At 36.7% G+C, this 22,200-nt stretch overlaps 1 protein-coding gene across 1 annotated transcript in view; it reads left to right on the forward strand.

Moving 5' to 3' along the window:
* Nucleotides 1-17,602: 17,602 nt before the first annotated feature.
* LOC146133000 (uncharacterized) overlaps nt 17,603-22,200 on the forward strand; it is a 37,160-nt gene continuing 32,562 nt past the window's right edge. Inside the window, exons 1-2 of the mRNA XM_083397623.1 lie at nt 17,603-17,903; nt 19,185-19,314. Coding sequence (XP_083253749.1) covers nt 17,603-17,903; nt 19,185-19,314 — 431 coding nt within the window. The remainder of the gene's footprint in view (nt 17,904-19,184; nt 19,315-22,200) is intronic.

Genomic DNA, 22,200 nt, shown 5'->3' on the forward strand with positions numbered 1-22,200 from the left:
TGTTTTGTGAATGATATTATATATATATTAAATAGTTATACCTCGTTTATTTATACCCCGATGTTTTTAAGCTTAATTATTGAGGGCTTCTCAGTAGACCAGTATATGCAAAACGTTAGCTCTGGCGTCCAAAATGGCATAAAACAACTTAGTTTCGAAGTCAGTAATTAACCTTGTTCGTACGTCAACATGACGTTTTAATCAGGTTGCTTTGTTGTCCGCCAAAACGTTAAAAAATACCATTTTAAAACGTTTAAAATGACGTCAAAAGTGACTGAAAAGACGTTAGTTTTGACGTCAGTAAACAATGTTTTTTGTACGTCATTTATGACGTTTTAAAATTAGTTGCATTTGGTTTGTCTCAACGTTATGAGAGAACGTTAATGAAACGTTTAAAATTACGTTACAATTTGTCTAAAACAAGTTAATTTTGATGTCAAAAATCAACGTTATTTCTACTTCACGTATGACGTTCTAAACTGGTTGCATTATAGTTTTACGCAACGTTAAAATACAGCGTTAGTTTAACGTGTAAACGACGCCTAAACTGGTCTAAAAATGTTAGTGTTGACGCCAGTAATAGACGTTCTTTGCATGTCACGTATGACGTTGTAAATTAGTTTCATTGTGGTTCGTCGCAACGTTAAAAAATAACGTTCATAATACGTTCAGTGACATCCGTTATGATGTAACACATGTTAGGTTCGACGTCTGGAATCAACGTCGTTTTTACGTTACAAATGACGTTGAAAATTTGTCGCATTGCGGTTTGTTCTAACGTTTAATTAGACGTTAGTGCCACGTTTTGCATTGCTTTTGATAACAACGCCATGACATGTTTTCTTAATGTTCGTTTGAACACATTCCCACAACGTTTACGTCGAAAAAAGCTGTGTGATAGCTGGGACATTCTGTTGATAAACAGCAATCAAAGATAAATTTTGAGGCACAGATTCTAAAATGTAAACTAAGTAAAAAATAAAACCACGGTTGACAGTGCTTGTTTTTGCACATCTATCTAAATTTAAAAAGTTTCTCGGCCGGTCGGTCGACCACCACACATTGCGCATATGTTCGCCGCTCGGTCGCTGACAGGCAATCTTTAAGGAGACAGACAGAGCAACGTCGCTCATACTGCATGCTCTCTCGTAAGCGAGACGCCGAGCGAGTGGGTAAAATAAAAAGAAACTAGACAAAGTCACTTCACTCAGTTGACATTGCTCGTTGAGTATAATTTACAAATCTCAGAACTTTTACAAAAACGAAAGTACAAAACTTTAAATTTTACAAGTTTTTTAAATGCAAATATGTTTAAATAGTGTTTGTGTAACAGTCTAACGTCATCCATAATCAAACATGTGATATTACGACACAACATTTATTAAACTGAACAACGCGGCTCATTGTTTCGAAAGATATGCGCCGCGTCTAAACTTCGTCGAATTGTTAGTTCTAAAGAGCAGTAAACTATCAATTGACTGTGACGTGGAACAAGCTAGAAATATCGCGGTCGTGACCGTTTTATATTGCAAACTGATTGGAAAAACAACCAGACACTAGACGGGGGTGCGGTTGTTGTATATTTTGTCAGGGGGTATATTTTAAGGACTTAGTGTTTATTTTCAATTTTTACTTTGCAAGCAAAAACAGATATGGGCCGAAAACTTCCCCACTTAAAATATGCCTTTGATGCGAAAGGGGTTCAAACATGGCGTAGAATTTGGGGAATGTTCGAAACATATATTTGATAAATAGAATTTACGTAGATAATGCGTATGGTCATTTTATTAAATTTTGACCAGCTTACGTGTTTCAAAAGCAAATATAATCATTCTCCTAAAGACTTAAAATGGTTTAACGCCTATGGTTTTCAATACTTTTGCAAACTTTTACTCGGTAATTTTTACCATGGCTTGGTCCGAGCAATCACTGTTAAAACAAACTTTAAATCTGTAGTTTCAAACAATATGAAACACACTATTATGTGCCTAATACGCAAACTATTAAATCGAAAGTTTTGCTAGTTGTTTAGGCCTGATGTTGGTATGTTGGTTGGAGCAACATGCACAACAGGTGCTAACAGAGAGGCGTACACTGCCTTAAGATTTCGCATTTAAACTTGCGGCGGTAAATACACCCTATTGACACTTGATTATTAGGCGAAGCTTATCGCAAAGTAATTGGTCGCCCCAAAAAATGCTGACGCCGCATTTAAAGCAAGCATTATAAATGAGTCGCCGATATTCTGCTTTGAACATCTCTACTCGCAATGCTTCCCTCCGTTAATTGTACGGTGGGTGAAACTTTATTCACGGCCTTACCTCTTTGTGTATTACCGCGACAATACGATGAAATACGATTTGGAGAATATTGGAAAAATCGTATTTGGAGAATATTTACTATTTGCACCTGTATAGTATGTTACTCCAATCCAACATATCAACACACAATTTTAAGTTGTGTAGGCCTGGTGTTGATATGTTGCGGCGGTAAAATAAGTTGTTTCTTAACAGCATAAAGTAATTTTACTAAAGAGAAGCCTCGTTTTAAAATGCAAGTCGCACGAGCCCAGTTTAGGACGTGCCACTTCGCACAATGAAAGTCTCACGCGCGGGACAATAAAGCGCAGCAGGCGGTAAGTCGCTTCGTCACTCTACAAGCTGGACAAAGCAAGCGAATATGAACGAATTCTGTATGAAAGTTTTTCTGCTGCTAGATGGCAGCCGTTAGCTACAAAGTGCTAAAACGCAATGTTTCAAGTTTTTACCCCCCAAGCAAAGGCCCCTGGGGGTCCAGCCTCATAAAATTTTACAAAGCACCTACATACCACTCTACGCCATGTCTGAAAATTTGAAGGTTCTACGATGTCTACTTTTTCTACAAAGCTTCGGACAAAAATCGGTCTGAAACATGCCATAGGAAACCATAGAAAACCATAGAAAACCATAGGAAACCATAGGAAACCATAGGAAACCATAGGAAACCAAAAAAGAATAACGGCAAAAACAAGATATGTCCCGAAAATAAATTTTCGGCCCATATAACTCGTGTGCTCCCAGACAGAAAATAAATGTTTCTTTCTATGAGAGAAAGTTTTCTTATAGCCTTTAAGTTTTACTGATTTCTCTATTTTATATAATGCAACAATTGAAGGCTCAATAAAAAGTCATGTTGTTGCACACTTTGTAAACATAATTTAAAAAAAGTGTTATATCAAATAGTAGCCTAGTAATGATTTTTCAACTGATTTAGCATGAAGAAGTATGAATACTTTAAATAGTGTTGTAACTTTGTGCGACGTACCATACTCGCTATTTATGTTATTCTTAGTCTATGTTTATTTGTGCCTCTGTTGTGTTGCGGGTTATGTTTACTTAAAACGCTGTTAATAAAAGCCTAGCAATCCCTAGGTAACCACAAATAGTATGATTTAAATCAGTGGCCGGCAAACTTTTTTCGCGGCCCAAAGTACACTTTTCGGAGCTCTTTAAGGCCCACTACGTAAAGCCACCACGCAAACAGTGCCAGGATATTCGTGTTAATTTGGGGGCATTAGAATGACGTCCCAAAGTTAGAAATACTTGTTTTACTTGAACGCACTCCTGCGCAAATATGAAGCTAAAGTCCAGTTGAATTGAGTGTATAAAAAAATAAAAATATAAAAAACATACTTAGGTTGATTCGTTTTACATTGGCAAAACTTCAATTAAAAGGATATGTGACGCATAAGTCACATAAAAGAATTCGAATATTGCTCAAAATAACGGCATTTATTGTAACATTTAACAGAAATTGGACTGTACCAGTTATGAGTCACAGGATGCAAGAAATTATAGAACACGCGCTTTTGGGCTGAATAGATTAAAGTATAAAACTTGAGTACATAAAAATCCCTTCATTTGACGTCACAAGTAACGCCGTAGTTCAAGTAATTTAAGAAACGTGTATGTTGTTCTCGAACCAACCAGTGTGGTATTATGTAACTAAAGCAAGTTTATCTCGCAAAACGCTTAAAAATTGCGTCTATTTGTTTTCAGTTGGCGAATCTCTTACCAAAGACGTGTACTTAAATGCATAAAAGATTAACACTATATCAATAACAAAGCTGAATGGCGGCACCCGCAATCACGTAAAACGTTCGCACGAAACGCGTAAAAGGTCCATTACGTAATAAAAAAGACTAACGTAATAAAAATCCATTACGTTAGTCTTGTTTTAAAATTTGGATAAATGTTACTCATGATACGCGCCACATTAAGTTGAACAGAAAATTATTTTCAACTACATTTATTTTGGTAGAAATTGCATTTTGCAGGGAGTCTAACTAAGTTCATACAGTTTGGGCTGTTGACACCAAGAAAAGGTGAAATATTATACGACTCCTTGATGCCGAAAACACTGCCTGAGACAATGTAAAACACTTAGCCACACCAACTTTTAAGTATAGTGTAATGAATGTACGGCTATCACGCGGCACACAACCACATGATAACACTAAGCTATTCAAAAGTGACTCGCGGCCCACCAAAAATAGCTCTGCGGCCTACATTTGGGCCGCGGCCCACAGTTTGCCGACCACTGATTTAAATAGTCATGATCGTTTATTAAATATTGCAAGTTACTGATGAAATTCATAAAAAAAATGGCAAATAAAGCATTTTCTTTTTTCAGTAATTCTGCCATGCTATGCTTCCACTAACTGCAATATAGGCCTACCTGTATTTGTTTTGTTGTTTAAAATGTGTATTACCAACATATTAAACCAATAAAGAGGTCTGTTTGTTTTGTCGCTTGGTTTTAAAAGTGTGCTTTCTCTATGCTGAAACACGTATATGCAAATTTTCTCTATATGCTGAAACACGTTTATGCAAGTACATTAGGGGTATTTAGGTTTTATTTTGTCGCCCGACAGCACAATTTAAAGAGTGTACTACTACTACAGAAATAACCGATTAACAACCAAGAGTACAGTTAGAAAGTGATAAAGGCTTCTGCAGAATGTAAAAACAAACATATTTTAACCCATATAAGCCGATTTAAACTTTCATTTTGGTAAAGGACACTTTTTTACAGATTTTGAGAAGTCGGCGACAGGGTGTCAACTAGTTGTTGACAGGGTGTCACTGATTCAGTGACAGCGTCTCACCGAATCAGTCACAGGGTGTCACTACATCGATGACATGGTGTCACCGAATCGGTGACAGGTGTCACCGAATTGGTGACAGGGTGTAACTAATCAGTGACAGGATGTCACTGAATCAGTGACAGGGTGTCACCGAATCGGTGAGAGGGTGTCACGGAAGCGGTGACAGGTGTCAGCATTTTGCTGACATTGACAAGGTGCCGGTAAAAAGTCACAACCCCTGTTGAAGGTATGTCCTATTCAATTAACATTAAGCAAGTTTAAATATGTAAAAACAATTTATTTTACTAGCTGTAAATAAATCGCAATTTTTTGGGGCGCTGGTCTACAATCCTACCACAGTTATGAAATCGATGCACAAAATTTGAGTTAAGTTGCGGGTACCAAAAGGAAGGAAGCAGCTCAAAATTATTTGCGTACCATCTCCGGAAGTAACCAAGATATCGATTAGAATTTTTTTTTTTTACAAACATATAACAATCGTAATTTTTATTTCAAATCATCACTGGTTTACTTGCAAAATCGTTTTTAACAAGACTGCTTAAACGCAAATTGCAATACAAAGTCGAACAAAACCAACAAAACACTTAACTAGCCGATATTTTTTATAATCTCTTTGTCTCTACATTGCATATTTAAACACCACTGAACAACCTAAAGATAGATAAAATTTCGCCCCATTAGGTGTTTTTATCTAAATAACTTTTCTGAAGGCTAATATAGAGCGAAAACCCAGCTAAACACAACGTCTGGAGGAAAAAAGTAGGAAAGCTTTAAAACACTTTACTCACCGACTATTTTTTTTTAATCTTTAACGTACGTTACATATTTAGACATTACTGAATAACATAAATTGTTTAGTTTTTTTTCAAATAGATTATAACTATAATCTCTTTGGGTTTTCTTTTTTCAAAGAGATTATAACTATAATCTCTGGGTTTTTTAAGAATCCTATTGTAAATCAGAGGCGGATCCAGTTCACTGATCTCTATGAAACCTGGATAGCGCAACTAGTGGTAGATGTTAAAACACCATAAATATATTCCAAGCACTAATCTCTATAAAACAACAAAGTTGCTGCTGTGTGGAAAATAGTAATTGTTTGCAGAGATTTTGTATTATGGATAAGTTATTTATGCACGAATATGTTTTCCTAACAGAGTAACGACAATAAAAAAAAGTGCACTGAAATGTGATAATATCCTACATTTTGCTATTTGAACACCAGTTAGTGATGGATTGATTGGGCATCTGATGGCCAATGTTTGTTAGTGGATGACACAGACAAACACCATATAAAACACAGCAACTAATTCAGGACATCCATGAGATATTAAAAGCAATTAAATAAAATACCTGATTCTACTTATGCATATAGCTTCAATTAAACCTTACTACTACCTGCTGCTGTTACTATTATACGAAAATAAATGCTAAGAAATGTTGTTGTCAGAACAGCGTTAACAACCAGCATAGTTCAATGTACATAATAAATACATTAACTAGACCAAAAAAAGGCTATTCCAAAGATTTGTATATCATATAAGTTGATTTTACCTAACTTGACGTTGCCTTGTTGCAATAAAAAAAAATATTTTCTGGTGCCAGTAAAAACGAAGTATATCTCTATCAGCAGGAGCTAAAATCAAGTTATTCTGCTTTATTAGTATTGTGTATAGTACCAAGCATACCAATACATCACTAATCCCTTAAAATTCGGTAAAATAATCACCAAATATTGCCATAAAGACAATTTCAAGATGCCTCTCCCATAAGCCGTAATGCAAAATTTACGCACTTTTGGAACCTTTCAAGATGGCGTAGAAGCCTTCTAATTGGCTTCAATTTTCAACCACTAGTTGCGGTAGATGTTAAAACACCATAAATATATTCCAAGTCATAAAAACATAAAAATCTTATATCGCCAATAAAAATAGAAATCTTATTATTATTTTTCTCAAATTATAATAAACAAGACAAAATACCCGGCGTTGCCCAGGTTAAGTAGAATATTTACCATCATAATGTACGAAGTCTACCTGAATTTCATCTGGTTAAACAAAATGAAACAATCCATCAAACTGTTGCTCTTTATTACTATTGCACATTACGTTGTTACATGTTAAATTAATAGCATCATGTTATAGCTAGGGATGGTCAAAGTAGAATATTGAATCCAATTCTGCCATTTATTTCGGGTAATTGGAACCGATATAATTTAATGTTTTACCGCGGATTGTTGCGCCTAATTGCACAAACGCGTGTGGTAAGTTGGCCTGTCTCCGCGGCGACCAATTTATAGTGCTTGATTTAAATGTAACCTCGTAGTGCAGTGTCAGCGCTTTTTCGGGCGACCAATTACCGCGTCTCGCTATAACGTTCGTCTAATAATTAAGTGTCAATCGAGCGTTATTGGGCGAGCGATCAACGAGTAATGTCACGTGCGGAGTTCGCAATTTCCCTAAATGCGTTAAGTTGCAAAAGTAACATAGCGTTGCAAAACGTGCTGACCGTCCACAAAATGCGCTATGGGGTTACTCAACTTTAGGCCAATATTCAGGGAAGTTATGCCCAACGTAATTGTCAAGAATTCGTTATGTCAATAATAACTTTGTATTCTTTGCAGTACATCATTTGACTGCATAACAGATCATGTTAGTCAAAAAAGAAACAATAAGACTTAACAATGCTTTCAAAATCAGGACCGAATTGTTTAAGACTTCTGTGTGCAGTGTTGCATTTTCTCACTATTGGCAAAAATATAAGTTTTGGACACAACCTGGACAGTTGACATACTACAGTTTACAGAACGGCTTCAGATGACAGTTGTTAAGAATGTTAAACATATGAGAGAGTTTTTTTATTATAATGTACACATGTTAGAAAATTGTTTGGGCGATTTATTTATTGCTGTGATTGGGGTAGGGTAGATTAAGATTAATCCCTTCCCCTAACAAAATCGAGGTTAAATAATTTAATAAAAATATACTAGGGTTCGCTATTCTGGATTCGTTATTCTAGATTCGAAACCTATTATTCTAGAATACCTTGGGATTCTACTTTGAACATCCCTAGTTATAGCCCATAAATATGGAAGCTAAGTTAGGTAATCAGCATACAACCCGAAAGTAATGTTACGGATAGCGTAAGATCTTCGTAAGTGGCATAAATAATGCAAACATATTTTAAATGTCATAACAAATTTGCTTATGCCTAAACGTTTCTACTGAGTGTCACTAAATAAAAATATCAAATCGTGGGTCTAAAAACGTATGCTTCCCCACAATCAGAGTAACACCCCACAGCCTATGTGAAAGCGGAATGGCGTGTTTAATTTTTTGACTTATCTCTAAAGGCTCTAAAGATCTCATTCTTTGTCTCCGTAATTCCCCAGTACTTTTTTCATTTGGTTAAAACAATCCAAAGATAAAAAATTAACGTATAACCTAAAAAGCAGTTTTGTGTCTGAAATGGGTCACTAAAGAAAAGTCGCGAACGCGCTGTGACAATTTAATTACTAATTTACGTGCTACCAGCATTGTGTAAGCTTGCTGAAGCCGCATGATATAGCCGATGATTTAAAAAAACATGGGGTATTTAACATCAAACCAAATTGCAACATTGTGTGCTTTTTAAAATGGAGCTACTAAACACACAACCTTGGCTAAAGGCGGGAAAGTATAAGGTTACGAACTCGTTAATATATAAGGTTTACGAACTCCATAATAATTTATTATATACATAAAAAACAAAACAAATAACGATAAAATCAATTGGCTAGAAAATAAATTAAATAAGCAGTGAAAACCAAATTAAACTCCAATATTTTTAAATTGAACTATAAAAACACTGGGCAGAAATTAAGTTCGCTCTAGATTTGGTGTGGTCAATATCCAGGGCTTTCGTTTTGCGTTTGAAGTTCAAACAATCTATCTGTATATCGGATTGGGAGTCGAGTTGTGTAATTGTTGTTACCACAATATTCATCATTTTTGACAGATGCTGAAAAAGTACAGCATTTTTTATAGCCTATATAAGAAAAATTATACAAATTTAGTTTATCTAATTTTTAGTGATTTAAATGAAATGTGCATGCAAAAAACTTTTTGTAAGATTTTCAGATATCAGGAAGTGTGTATGGTATGTACAATTGTTTTTTGTTTTGTTTTTTTGAAATAATAAACAAAAAATAGTTTCTTTTGTTGCTGATATATTGTTTTAAAACTTTAATTTCAATATATAACATGTGAATTTGACAGAATATCTAACAAAAGTGGATTTTAGTAAAATATTCTAGGAAATGTAGTCCAAATGTAGTTGAAAAATACAAAAATTGTTAATAACTTAGACAAATTAAAAAGCATTGTTATGATGTTAAATCTCCAGCTTAGATAAAAAACACTTTTTTAACTATTTCTTCAATTCTTCTTTCAACTCTGACTTCAACTCTTCCACCCATACTCTCCTTGCGAATCTTCCTTTGATTACTCCTCTACCTCTTCCATCAACTCTGACTTCGACTCCTCCATCAAATCTTTCTTTGATGGCTACTCCACCTCTTCCACCAACTCTTCCTCCGACTCTTCCTTCGCCTGTTCCTTCAACTATTTCCAAAATATGACTCCTAAAGCGTTGTGCTTTTTTGAAATATATCTGTTTGTTAAAATAAACAAAATATTGATATACCGGCCTCTTTAAATTTCTCTAATTGAAGACCTGGGTTTAAAAACTACTTAAGTCACTTCTACTGAGAAAGGTAAATTAAAGTACAACATCGTATGTGTAATATACGATTAGCATTTCATGTTAGACGATATTAATTGACTATTAGTCAATGACTAATAACTTACATTTGTTCTTACCGTTATTTTGAACAAGGCTTTTTTTCATTTTCCCCGCCACAGTAACAAAAAAAAGAAATCTTACGTACCACACTGACTGATTTGTTTAAATAAAATGCTCAATATGTCATAACAAATTACTTGTTGCGTGATGGATTTTTACATTCTTAGGACAAATTGAGCAAGGATTTGATTTTTGTTAGGTCGTGTTGGCTACCTTTAGGAAAGAAAGTATTCTTAAATATACTACTGCTTGTAAGCGATAGTTCAAAATTTACTAACCTATACGACACGTCGGTGACGTAGTGAATAATGCGGGTTGCATCGACAGCGAAAATTTTTGGCGTGCTTGCATAAGCTGTCTTAAGAACGGAACCTTTTGAAGGGTTTGTGCGACGTTCGAGACGAGCGTGGAAGAGCTAGTACCAATGGCAGGTAGGCTAGCTTCCATTAAGGGCGTTAAGAACGAAACCCGCATTGATGCGACGTTTAGTACGAGCGTGAAAGCAGTAACTTCCTTCAGCGGCCTTGCCAATCGAATATCCTCCGGTATGCGTTTTAGCCACGATTGTACAAACAAGAAAACGTCTGAAATACAGTGGGCATCTACTCCCGCAAAACAGGTGTTTTTTGTTCACCCGAGGAGACTATTTAAACAAAAAGTCGCGCTGTAAGTTCCTACCATAAACGGGTAAAAAATTGAAGTAATGAACGCTGTGTCTTGGTTGTCCCATAATTCAAACACATTTTCAAAATTGATTTTAGCATGTAGAAGTTTTTACCTCTAGCTGTTAATCTGCTATATTTTGACAAATTTGACTTTGAATGTAGCAATTACTGCGTTGGATTGCAATTTATGACTTAAAACCCTATATCGATATGCCACCACTTGGCTTGGGGTATCGGCTTCGATCAGATAGTATCGAACATGCCTAATACAGCTCATAACACCTATTTTTGAGAGCTGCATTTTTGCTTTATTCTTTAGCATTCGCTTATATTACTCGTAATTGTTTTACTCTCCCGTTGAATGCGACGTCACTGCAGTCCACTGATGTGTGACTAACGCCAACCCTCGAGCGAGGTCACTATAGACTTAATTTATTCTACGCTCAGATAAATAGCTGTTTATATTGTCGTATGAGCTGAGATGTACTGGACGCTTTTGCTTAAGCTTAGAGCTTGATAACTTTCAAATGTTTAGACATGACGTAGAGTGGTATGTAGGTGCTAGCTATGTAGAGGTTTATGAGGCTGCGCCCCTAGGTGCCTTTGACTGGGGGGCAAAAAACCTAAAATAACGTTACGTCATAGCGTGATAATATTAAACGATTAATCTGAAAAAAACACCTGTTGTCTCCAGCGAACTCGTGCGCAAATATGCAGCTGGAATATAATTTAATTGCGGGAAATTAGCCAACTAAAGACATTCGGATACTGTTTAAAATATGTTATTTAAATTTTAATTGAACAGAAATTGCACTTTGTAGAGTCAGGCGCCGCAACATGCCATAGTATGCAAATCGCCTTTAAGCTGAAAGATTTCCTTAAAACGAATATAACATATTATAAACAGATAGAAGTTCGCTAGAATTACGAGTATTTTTTTTTGTATTTTTATCGTAAAGTGTAGTATGGAGCCAGCCATGGTCTGGTGCCCCTTCCATTTATCGATCGATTGCAATATAATGGCGTACGAGGTTTTTTAAATTGGTAGCAAGATTAAATTAGAAATTCCAACCTTAATATGTTAATATGAAGTTTAAGGGTTTCTAAATATCTCCCGCCTGTTGACATTCGTGGTTGATAAGAATTAGAATGCAAAGCGAGTACTCACTGTGTAAATCATTCTTGATGACAGAATAATGTTGTTTTTTCGACTAAATAGCGACGTTAAACAAGCAATTTTGTTGCATTTGAACTAAATATAAAACCTGGTAGAAAACTCTCTTGACGCTGGCTCCAAGCGGCTATGTTTTTACCCTTTTGTCTTTTAGGGATAAGAATTTAAATAATGTATGGACAACGGCATTTAATTTCACAGAAGGTGCTTTATATGTTGAGTTTTTGGCTGTTGCTTTGCGTAGCAGAGAGAGATTCTCAAAACAAAGATGTCATTTCAACAGGTAACGCATAAGTCAACATTTATTAGGCTTTTTTTATAAATAATGTCAATTTCTAATCTAAAGTGCTCCGAGCGTCTTACTTGCACAGCTTTTTTGTCGATATATTGATTATATGTAACTTTAATTCAATTTGTCAAAGCTAATTTTGTAAACGAATTCTGTTTGTTTTAAGCACAATCGCAATACACGATTTTAAATTATGTTATGTATTAACCAAAAAGTATTTCGGAAATATTTTAATATCAATTATAATTTAAAGCACAATTCAAGATTTTGCATTAGATTGTTAACTGTAACTAGAAATATTTTTAGGCATTAAACAAATGTTTTTCTATATTCATGACGGGCGACGGCGTTGTAGTTTGAAAGAAAAGGAATGGCCATTCTAATCATATGGCCTATGCTGTCATGCATATTCGCAGTATTGCATTTAACTGCGTCAGGAATAAACATGTCGAGTCAGATGTAAAACAGCAAAATGTAGCTATAGACACTGCACTTCCCAAGACTTTCTTAGAAAATTCTAGCCGATCCCTTTTTACTTATATGACAACCCGTCTAATACACCGGTCTAAAACTTCTCCATGGTGCGGTACCTTAAAAATAAACACAATTACAACTTACGATTTTCACAAAACCACACATGTATAACGTAGCAATAACCGTAACTAAACGGTAAGGTAGTGGGTAAATGCCATAACGTTTTAAGCTAATGCAGTGGTTCTTAATCGTATTTGTGCTCTTTGCAATTTAACTCAAACCGCGAACATGCAAAAGTACTTTATCTATCGTAAATATTTCATCCAAACTTTTACGTCAGGTCTGCACAACATGCGGCCCACGATATAATGACATATTTCAGTTTACTACAGTAATTCTTATGGCTATAGTGATTTGGGAAAACAACAATGCCTATCGTTTAGTCATGCGTAAATAGTTGAAATGACTGTAAGCATAAGTAATAATTTAGTGATAGACCAATTCAGAGGTTGGTAAACTTTTCAGCTAACGAGTCGCATTTCAAATCCAGTAGTTTGATAAATAGTCACATAACGCAGATTAATGTGTAATCAATGTTTGCCACGCCAGAGTAGGCGGAGTAGGTAACTGGTTTACAGCAGTGCTGTTCAACCTTTTTTGGTGTGGTGAACCCTTAAAGTTGTTGTGACGAACGCATGCACCATGTTTACTTTAAAAGTAAACTGAGGTGAAAAATGATATGAAAAATCATTATGCTTATCAATATCGTCATGGCACTTGAACATAGCGGAGCTGCTGAATTTTTGCACACTGTCGGCGAGAGTTGGAGTAAGGCTGCAGACTGCTTGCGAGTACTACGGCATGTCATAAAACAGCATTCAAACAAACTTAAGAAAATAGAAAAGAGACTGTTTAAACATTTAAAAAAATACAGAGGTTTATTTATACAACAGTTGAAACCTACGTCTTTGTTTCTAATGTCATGAATGTCAAATATTAACGGTTCATTACTTTGTGATGCACCCTTGTATACCTTTTCGTACTGGTACACCCCATGCATATTTTGCTGCACCGTGCACACCGGTTGAAGAGCACTGGTTTTAGCACAGTAAGTTTGTAACAACGTACATAAATGTTCACAAACAGGTGTGGATCCAGGTAGAAAAGAAGGCCATCTCCCCTCCGGCCTTAATATATTTTCTACTAACTTATGAAAACATTATATTTTTTACTTCTATCCGTTTTTATTATGTTTTTGTCCCTTTGTAAGGAAATCCATTCAACACAAAGGCGCTATGCATATACTATGGCGTGTTGCATAAACTCTACAAAGTGTAATTTCTGTTAAATTAGACTATAAATGCGAGCAATTTGTTGAGCTCATTTATGTGCCTAATGCATCATGTATCCTTTTAAATTGAAAGTTTTGCAAATTTAAACCAATTAAAAGCATTGATTTCGCTCGAGATCTTTTCTACACGTTCCATAGTTATATCAACTTCAGTATGCGGACCGTGTTTTTTCTTGTTGCTTGTTGCGACCCTTACCACTTGAGTTGTTTAGGCCTGTTTTACGTAAGTTGAAATTTTAAGGTTTACAAATTTCGAACTGCTAACCAACTAATCAAAGTTTTTTTTTCGAATTTCAAAATCTGCCTGAATCCGAATGGTGAAAACAAACGATTCTGGTTGCATATCAATGATAAAGATTAAACTAAGTACAGAACTTAGTAAACAGAAAATCAGTTTGTTTGGATGTTATAAATAGATAAATATATTTCACTATTAAAAGCATCATCAGTATCTAAAAACATAACACAACATAAGTCAAGCAGTACGCTAATAAAAACCTAAACCAGCAACTATTCGAGGCAAGTGGTGCACTACGCAAGCCGCAACTGCTGCAACTAAATGACGATGCAATCAGTAAAGTGATGTAACAACTGATAAGACAGATAAAAGCGAAACAATAGGGTGTATCTTTATAGAATCGAAAACCATCGGCGGCAGGTTTTAGCCAGTCGATCACCGCTCCGCTGACGCGTATGTTAACAAGTAAAACTCATAGTTAAAAACATGAGTAAAAACAGGATCAGACGTTTTGTTTAAAGGAAAATATATTTCGCCAAAGTGGCATCATCAGTTCCTGTAAGAGTACAAATAAATAAAATCAGAGCGCAGCCATCAACAAACCAATAAAAGTAAACAATAAAATATTAAAACATTATAATAGACTAAAAACCGCAATGAAAAGCACTACAGCCTCGCAGGCAACACGACTGGGATGAATGAGTAGGCGACGCAAATAAGTGGAGGAAGGGGAAAAAATACATATGAGCAGTCCGAGATGCTAGACGGTAAAATGCGGCTCGAATGGGTAGCGATAAGATAGCGGTTTATCTTATTCGCGGTAGAACCATTTTTTGGGTGTTAATGGTTGCGTTGACTACCTTTAGCCACTTTGCTTCACATATGTCCAACTTTTTAAAAGGTGATTTTTCTAAAAATGTTATGCTGAAACACTCTGCAATGGTAGGCCTCTGCCTCAGCATGGACATGTGTTTGTCAGCGTAGTGGCGCAGAAGTGCTGCTTTGTCGTTATTTTCTTTGTACTTGAAAGTTTTCCATACTGCTCTATGGCCTCTCCACCTTGTTGCAAATGAATTTTTTGTTTGCCCGACGTATCGTTCGCCACATTGCCGACAGGACGCCATGTAAATACCGTGGTCGGTGCAGCAAAGTGCTTGTTTCAGTGCTATGTTCCCATTGCGAGTGGGAACTGTGAAACCTTCGAGACCATGCTCTCTGCCTGTTTATAATGACCGCATAAACAGCAGTGGCCGCACGGGATTGACTTTCCAGTGAAAGGGATGGTACTTGCCGGTTGACTAATTGCGCGGTAGTTGGTAAGTACGCTTCCAAGTGTCGGAGGTCTTTTGTAGACAAGCATCGCTTGTGGCTGCAGCCTTCTTTCGTCTAAGGTAGTTTTAAGCAGCTTTGGAAAGGCTGTGGGCCAAACTACAAGGTCCTTTCTGTTTTTCTTTGTCTGCCTTTGGCGCACTTTAGCTTCAAACTGTGCTGCAGTTTTTAACGTGACTTTAACCATCCTTGGAGGAAACTGCGACCGCAGACATTTCTTGCCGAGATTTTGAAGGCTCAGTGAGTAGTCTTCCTCCATCTCGTTTAGTCGTCTAAGGCGTGTCGCCTCTCCAGTTATGATTGATTTAAAAACGGAAATGGGGTGGTGGGAAGTTCCGTGTAAGAACTGCCGATGTTTTGCAGTTTCTTTTTTGAAATCCTTTAGTTTGAAGCCGAAGGGTGATTCTGCACATGGGACATGGAGTACGTCAAGAAACTCGACCTGTCCACGTACGTCGGTTGTACAGAAGGAACGAAATAGGAGACGGAGTCCATGTGCTGCAAGTGCCTTTTCCAAAGATGTTTGAATGTGTCGGTTTGCTGCTCCGCCTGCTATAATCCAGGCAATGTCATCGATGAATCTTTTAAAGACTTGTGCTTCCTTTAAGGTTTTAATCCATGGTTTTATTATATAATGCATTGTAATGTTAGCCAGCGATACTGAGTGGTTATCGCCTGTAACTATACCATCTTTCTGCTGGTAAAAATTATCTCCATGCTTCTTCACCACGCTCTGAAGCGTTAGAATCGTCAGATCTACAAGTTGGTTTTGCGCTGCCGTGGTAAAGGTAGATTGCTCTTGTAAGGCTGCAGCTACAGCTTTCTTGACGGTTGCTCTTGGTAAGTTTGGGTACAGCCCCACCACATCTGCTGCTGTAACATATATTCGTTTTCCGATTTTACGTTTCTTTTGAATGCAGTTACCTTTCCATTTTTTCACTTCTTCTACGTATTGTCTACTGTCTGCACAGCATTCGTCTATTCCCGTTTTACAATATTTGACTGCAATAGGATGCAAAATATACTCGCTGTTCTTCCGTCAACTTGTGTGTTTTAAATAAGGGGTACGCATAGGCCGGCTCGTCATTGGAAAAATATTTCGCAGACGGCCCGGATACCTTGTGGTATATACCCCCGGTGATTTTAACCCCAACGGAACAGAGAAGTAGATCGTCCGAAATGGCGTCTTGTGCATGCAACATCTTCACTGCATCTTCGCACGTCTTTCGTAGCGCTGTACATCTGGCTTGAAAAGTTCTTTGGTTGAGGTTTAAACTTTGGAAATCATGAAGTGCATTTTCCACAATCTAGCGTCCGACTGGAGGTAAGGCGCTTGAGGTACTCTAGGCTATTTCGGAGGGGGAATGACAGGTTGTTTCTGCCTTTGTATTCTTTACGCACGGTCGCAGCTACGTTTCGCAGTTTAGCTTCAGCCAGTTCCACGTAAATAACTGTTTCCAAATCTAATTGGTCTCTGTGGGGTCTGGAAAACTTGGGAATTTTCAATTTGTAAGGTGGTATAAAAATATTGGTAGAATCTTCCTTATCTTTAAATACGTTGGCCCATTCAATACGTCTAATGTGCGATTGAAAGTTAATCCATTCTTTGTCCCTTATTGCATTACTCCAGTTCGGAGTGGGTGCAAAGTTTAACCCTTTTGCTAACAATAATTTAGCGTTAATAACAAGCATTTGACCTGATTTGTTAATAATCATCATATTAGCATTTTGTCTCTCTTCCCGCGCCTTAATTCCAGCTTTGCGTGAACGATACCTTTGTCTGCTTCGTCTGTTTCGATTTTTTCTTCCATTGACTGCAGCGCCAATAAGGTTCCTTTGGCGTCTTTGCTTTTCCCATATGGACTCCGTCTCCTATTTCGTTCCTTCTGTACAACCGACGTACGTGGACAGGTCGAGTTTCTTGACGTACTCCATGTCCCATGTGCAGAATCACCCTTCGGCTTCAAACTAAAGGATTTCAAAAAAGAAACTGCAAAACATCGGCAGTTCTTACACGGAACTTCCCACCACCCCATTTCCGTTTTTAAATCAATCATAACTGGAGAGGCGACACGCCTTAGACGACTAAACGAGATGGAGGAAGACTACTCACTGAGCCTTCAAAATCTCAGCAAGAAAGGTCTGCGGTCGCAGTTTCCTCCAAGGATGGTTAAAGTCACGTTAAAAACTGCAGCACAGTTTGAAGCTAAAGTGCGCCAAAGGCAGACAAAGAAAAACAGAAAGGACCTTGTAGTTTGGCCCACAGCCTTTCCAAAGCTGCTTAAAACTACTTTAGACGAAAGAAGGCTGCAGCCACAAGCGATGCTTGTCTACAAAAGACCTCCGACACTTGGAAGCGTACTTACCAACTACCGCGCAATTAGTCAACCGGCAAGTACCATCCCTTTCACTGGAAAGTCAATCCCGTGCGGCCACTGCTGTTTATGCGGTCATTATAAACAGGCAGAGAGCATGGTCTCGAAGGTTTTCACAGTTCCCACTCGCAATGGGAACATAGCACTGAAACAAGCACTTTGCTGCACCAACCACGGTATTTACATGGCGTCCTGTCAGCAATGTGGCGAACGATACGTCGGGCAAACAAAAAATTCATTTGCAACAAGGTGGAGAGGCCATAGAGCAGTATGGAAAATTTTCAAGTACAAAGAAAATAACGACAAAGCAGCACTTCTGCGCCACTACGCTGACAAACACATGTCCATGCCGAGGCAGAGGCCTACCATTGTAGAGTGTTTCAGCATAACATTTTTAGAAAAAACACCTTTTAAAAAGTCGGACATATGTGAAGCAAAGTGGCTAAAGGTAGTCAACGCAACCATTAACATCCAAAAAATGGTTCTACCGCGAATAAGATAAACCGCTATCTTATCGCTACCCATTCGAGCCGCATTTTACCGTCTAGCATCTCGGACTGCTCATATGTATTTTTTCCCCTTCCTCCACTTATTTGCGTCGCCTACTCATTTATCCCAGTCGTGTTGCCTGCGAGGCTGTAGTGATTTTCATTGCGTTTTTAGTCTATTATAATGTTTTAATATTTTATTGTTTACTTTTATTGGTTTGTTGATGGCTGCGCTCTGATTTTATTTATTTGTACTCTTACAGGAACTGATGATGCCACTTTGGCGAAATATATTTTCTTTTAAACAAAACGTCTGATCCTGTTTTTACTCATGTTTTTAACTATGAGTTTTACCATTCAATCAAAGTTACGTGACGTATTAAAAAAACAGCAACTCATTATTGAAATATCTATAAAATAAAAAAAAATCAACGTTTTTTTAATCAATATTCAAATTTGTTCATAAAATTTTAAACATGGCATAACTCAACTATTTAGAATACAAGTTGTGACGTCATGCTGGAATGAACCGCTATTGTTAACAAGTTCGGGTTCGGTTAAGATTCACGTTCTTTCAAATTATTCGGTTCAGTTCCGGTTCGGCACCTTAAAATCGTTGAAAAAACGGTTCAGGTTCGGTTACGGTTCGGAAAAAATTGACCCAAAACCGGTTCATAAAGTTCCGGTTCGGTTACGGTTCGACTCCCTGGTTAATACAATGACAAAAGCTAAACAAAAAGTTCAAACTTTTTTTTGAAGACAATTCCAAATAATTTAGTTAAAAAAACCTCTAGGAACTAATTTTAATTGCAGAGAGCAGTCCAACGAACACCTGCGGAATAGCCAAATTCAGATGCTGGGACGGAAGTTGCGTTTCATCTGATGTGTTTTGTGATGGTTTTTATGACTGTGCTGATCGTAGTGACGAGGCTGACTTTGTGTGGTGGTCTAAATACGCCGAACCTAGTTTTGCAGCACACCTTCTATATTGCTTACCATTGTCAAACGTAGCAGGGAGCCTTGTTTTTAACAGGTAAATTTTTACTACATAATTTACATAACTAATACTATGTATACCGGTATCAAAAGTAATATGTACGTAGAGCAATTTAGTTCATATTTTTACAAGGGTACTCACATTTTTACAAGCATCTCAGTAATAAATAATAGTAATAATCCAATCAAAATTGAAAATGCACCTTCGCAGGTGCCATAGTTTGAGAAGAAAAAGTGTTGCTACAATCTTAATACCTCTTTACTCTACTTCTTTATTAATACAGTATTACTGATGTAAGTCACCCTGATGTTTAGTATAAGTAAAGTTTCCTAATGTATACAGAAATAAATCACCCCATAAGTAGCCAGTTAGTTTTGGGAGGTTGTTAAACGCAGGTTTGATTTTGTGAAAAAACATGTTTCATATTTATGTTATTCTTATTAAAAACTTGTTTTAAAATTGACATTATGTTGAAATATATTTCCTGCTTGGTCATGACAAGTAGTGGTTCTTAAACAGTGTGCCACGACACCCCAGCAGTATGCCTCGAGAGATTCTTAAGTGTATCGCGTCATTTTTTTAAACGAACCTACCAGTAGACCTTTGACACCTAAGCAATAAAACAAACATGTAAGACTTAAATCCGCACTAGTCAGTTACATACAATTTAGTGCTACTTACCTAATGCCTTTCCGTGTAACAAGTATAGGTTTTATTTACATTGGATTGTTATGTTATGATGCACTTTAAAGCAAGTGCTTCGCAGTTTTTTAAAATGTTTTAGTGGTTCGCAAGCTGATAACGCTTGAGAACCACTGGCCATGATTTATTTAACTATATTATTCATTTCTTTACGTGCTAACATTTAAGTTGTAACAATTTCCACGAAAGTTTCCTTAACCTTTTTAAAATAGGTAGCTCGGATAGCCTGAACTTCTATTAACTATAGTAGACATGGGCGCCGCAGGGGGGGGGGTGGGCAAGGGGGGGCACTTACCCCGCTGGAATTTCAAAATGCGATTATTAGTATTATTTATAAGTGTAATATGTTAAAAATATTATACATTATGCATTGCCCCAGTGGCGTATCCAGGGGGCGGGAGTTCTTACCCCTTTTTAGTAAGTGATATTATCGTTTTTTGTTCGTTTTTTTCATGGTTTAACAAACTGTTCGAAGCGGCGTGCTTTTTAAGTAATTGGGTCACGCGTCAATGCGAAACCAAATTCGAGTGCAAAACGCCGTTTTTTGTCTTTTGTTTGGTCGACCTTAAACGCTGGAAGTTTTTCTCTTCTGTTATTTGTTTAGGTTGACTGATTAGCAAGTGTGTATTTCAACAAAAAAGTGCAACCAATGAAGGCTACGCGGCTTTCACGCGGCCCACAACTACATGATTAAACTAAACTATTAAAAAGTGGCTCGCGGCCCGCTAAAAGGCCCACAGTTTGCCGACTACTGATGTATTTCCCGTATTTTTGTATCGTGTTTATGCGCGCTGTCACCTAATTTAATTACAGCCATTTTTTAAAGTGACTTATTGCATTTAAGTCATTTAAAAAACAAAAGTCCAAGTCAACTATTTCGCCAAGAAAAGTTTTGTCAAGCCCCAGAGTCCAAGTCATTTTATTACCCAAGTCAAGTCCCAAACATGGTATTATTAGAGCAAGTCAACTTCAATTCAAGTAAATGAAATAAATATAAAACTTTAAACCAGGGAGTCGAACCGTTTTATTTTTCCGGTTCAGGTTCGGTTCGGGTTCAAGGATTTTTTCGGAATTCGGTTCAGTTCCGGTTTCGGTTTGGAGGAATTTAAAAGTTCCGGTTCAGCTCCGGTTCGACCATCGCTATTTCAAAACCGGTTCATAAAGTTCCGTTACAGATACAATTTAATTTGCGTTAAATCTCAAAATGTGGGTCGATAAATGTAGATAATAATGCTTGAATTGTAAGTCATTCAATTTTACGTTACGTATTAAAAAAAACTTTACGTTACGTATTAAAAAAACAGCAACTCATTATTGCAATATCTAAAAAATAAAACAATCAATGTTTTTTTAATCAATATTCAAATTTGTTCATAAAATTTTAAACATGGCATAACTCGACTATTTAAAATACAAGTTGTGACGTCATGCTGGAGTGAACCGCTTTTGTTAACAGATTCGGGTTCGGTTAAGGTTCATGTTCTTTCAAATTATTCGGTTCAGTTCCGGTTCGGCTCCTTAAAATCGTTGAAAAAACGGTTCAGGTTCGGTTACGGTTCGGAAAAAATTGACCCAAAACCGGTTCATAAAGTTCCGGTTCGGTTACGGTTCGACTACCTGTTTTTAACCCAAGTGATTTCACACGATGACTTGTCCAAACTCAAGTCATTAGAAACTGTGACTTAATCCAAGTCACGCTATTCAAATAAATTATTATTTGGCTAATTTTTTTTTTTATTAAAAAATATACCTATATAAAAAAATAGGCGTACACAAAAAATGATTATTCAGTTTGGCGGGAATTATAGCTGACCAATCAAATCGGTTGTCTCACACGAAGGAAAAAGTTAAAATTTAAAATTAGAACAAATATATTTTTCAGACCGAAAAAGTTGGTTTGTGGAATTTGTATTCACGTTATGTTTTGAAGATAGATGTGGAGTTGTCTATTCAGGAATAAAGTCAACGTTTTTCTCACTGAATTTTCTTTTCTTTGGCGATAATTTTATAAGCTTGCAGTTTTTTTTAGATGTATTTCGTAGGTTCTAACTCTTTGTCTTATGTTTATCAGTCATATTTCAAAACTAAAGATATTTTCCAAACACGCTAGCCTAAATTAGTTTTGCAAGA

Source organism: Ascidiella aspersa, chromosome 9, assembly GCF_963924565.1.
Source record: "Ascidiella aspersa chromosome 9, kaAscAspe10.2, whole genome shotgun sequence".
Taxonomy (NCBI): Eukaryota; Metazoa; Chordata; class Ascidiacea; order Phlebobranchia; family Ascidiidae; genus Ascidiella; species Ascidiella aspersa.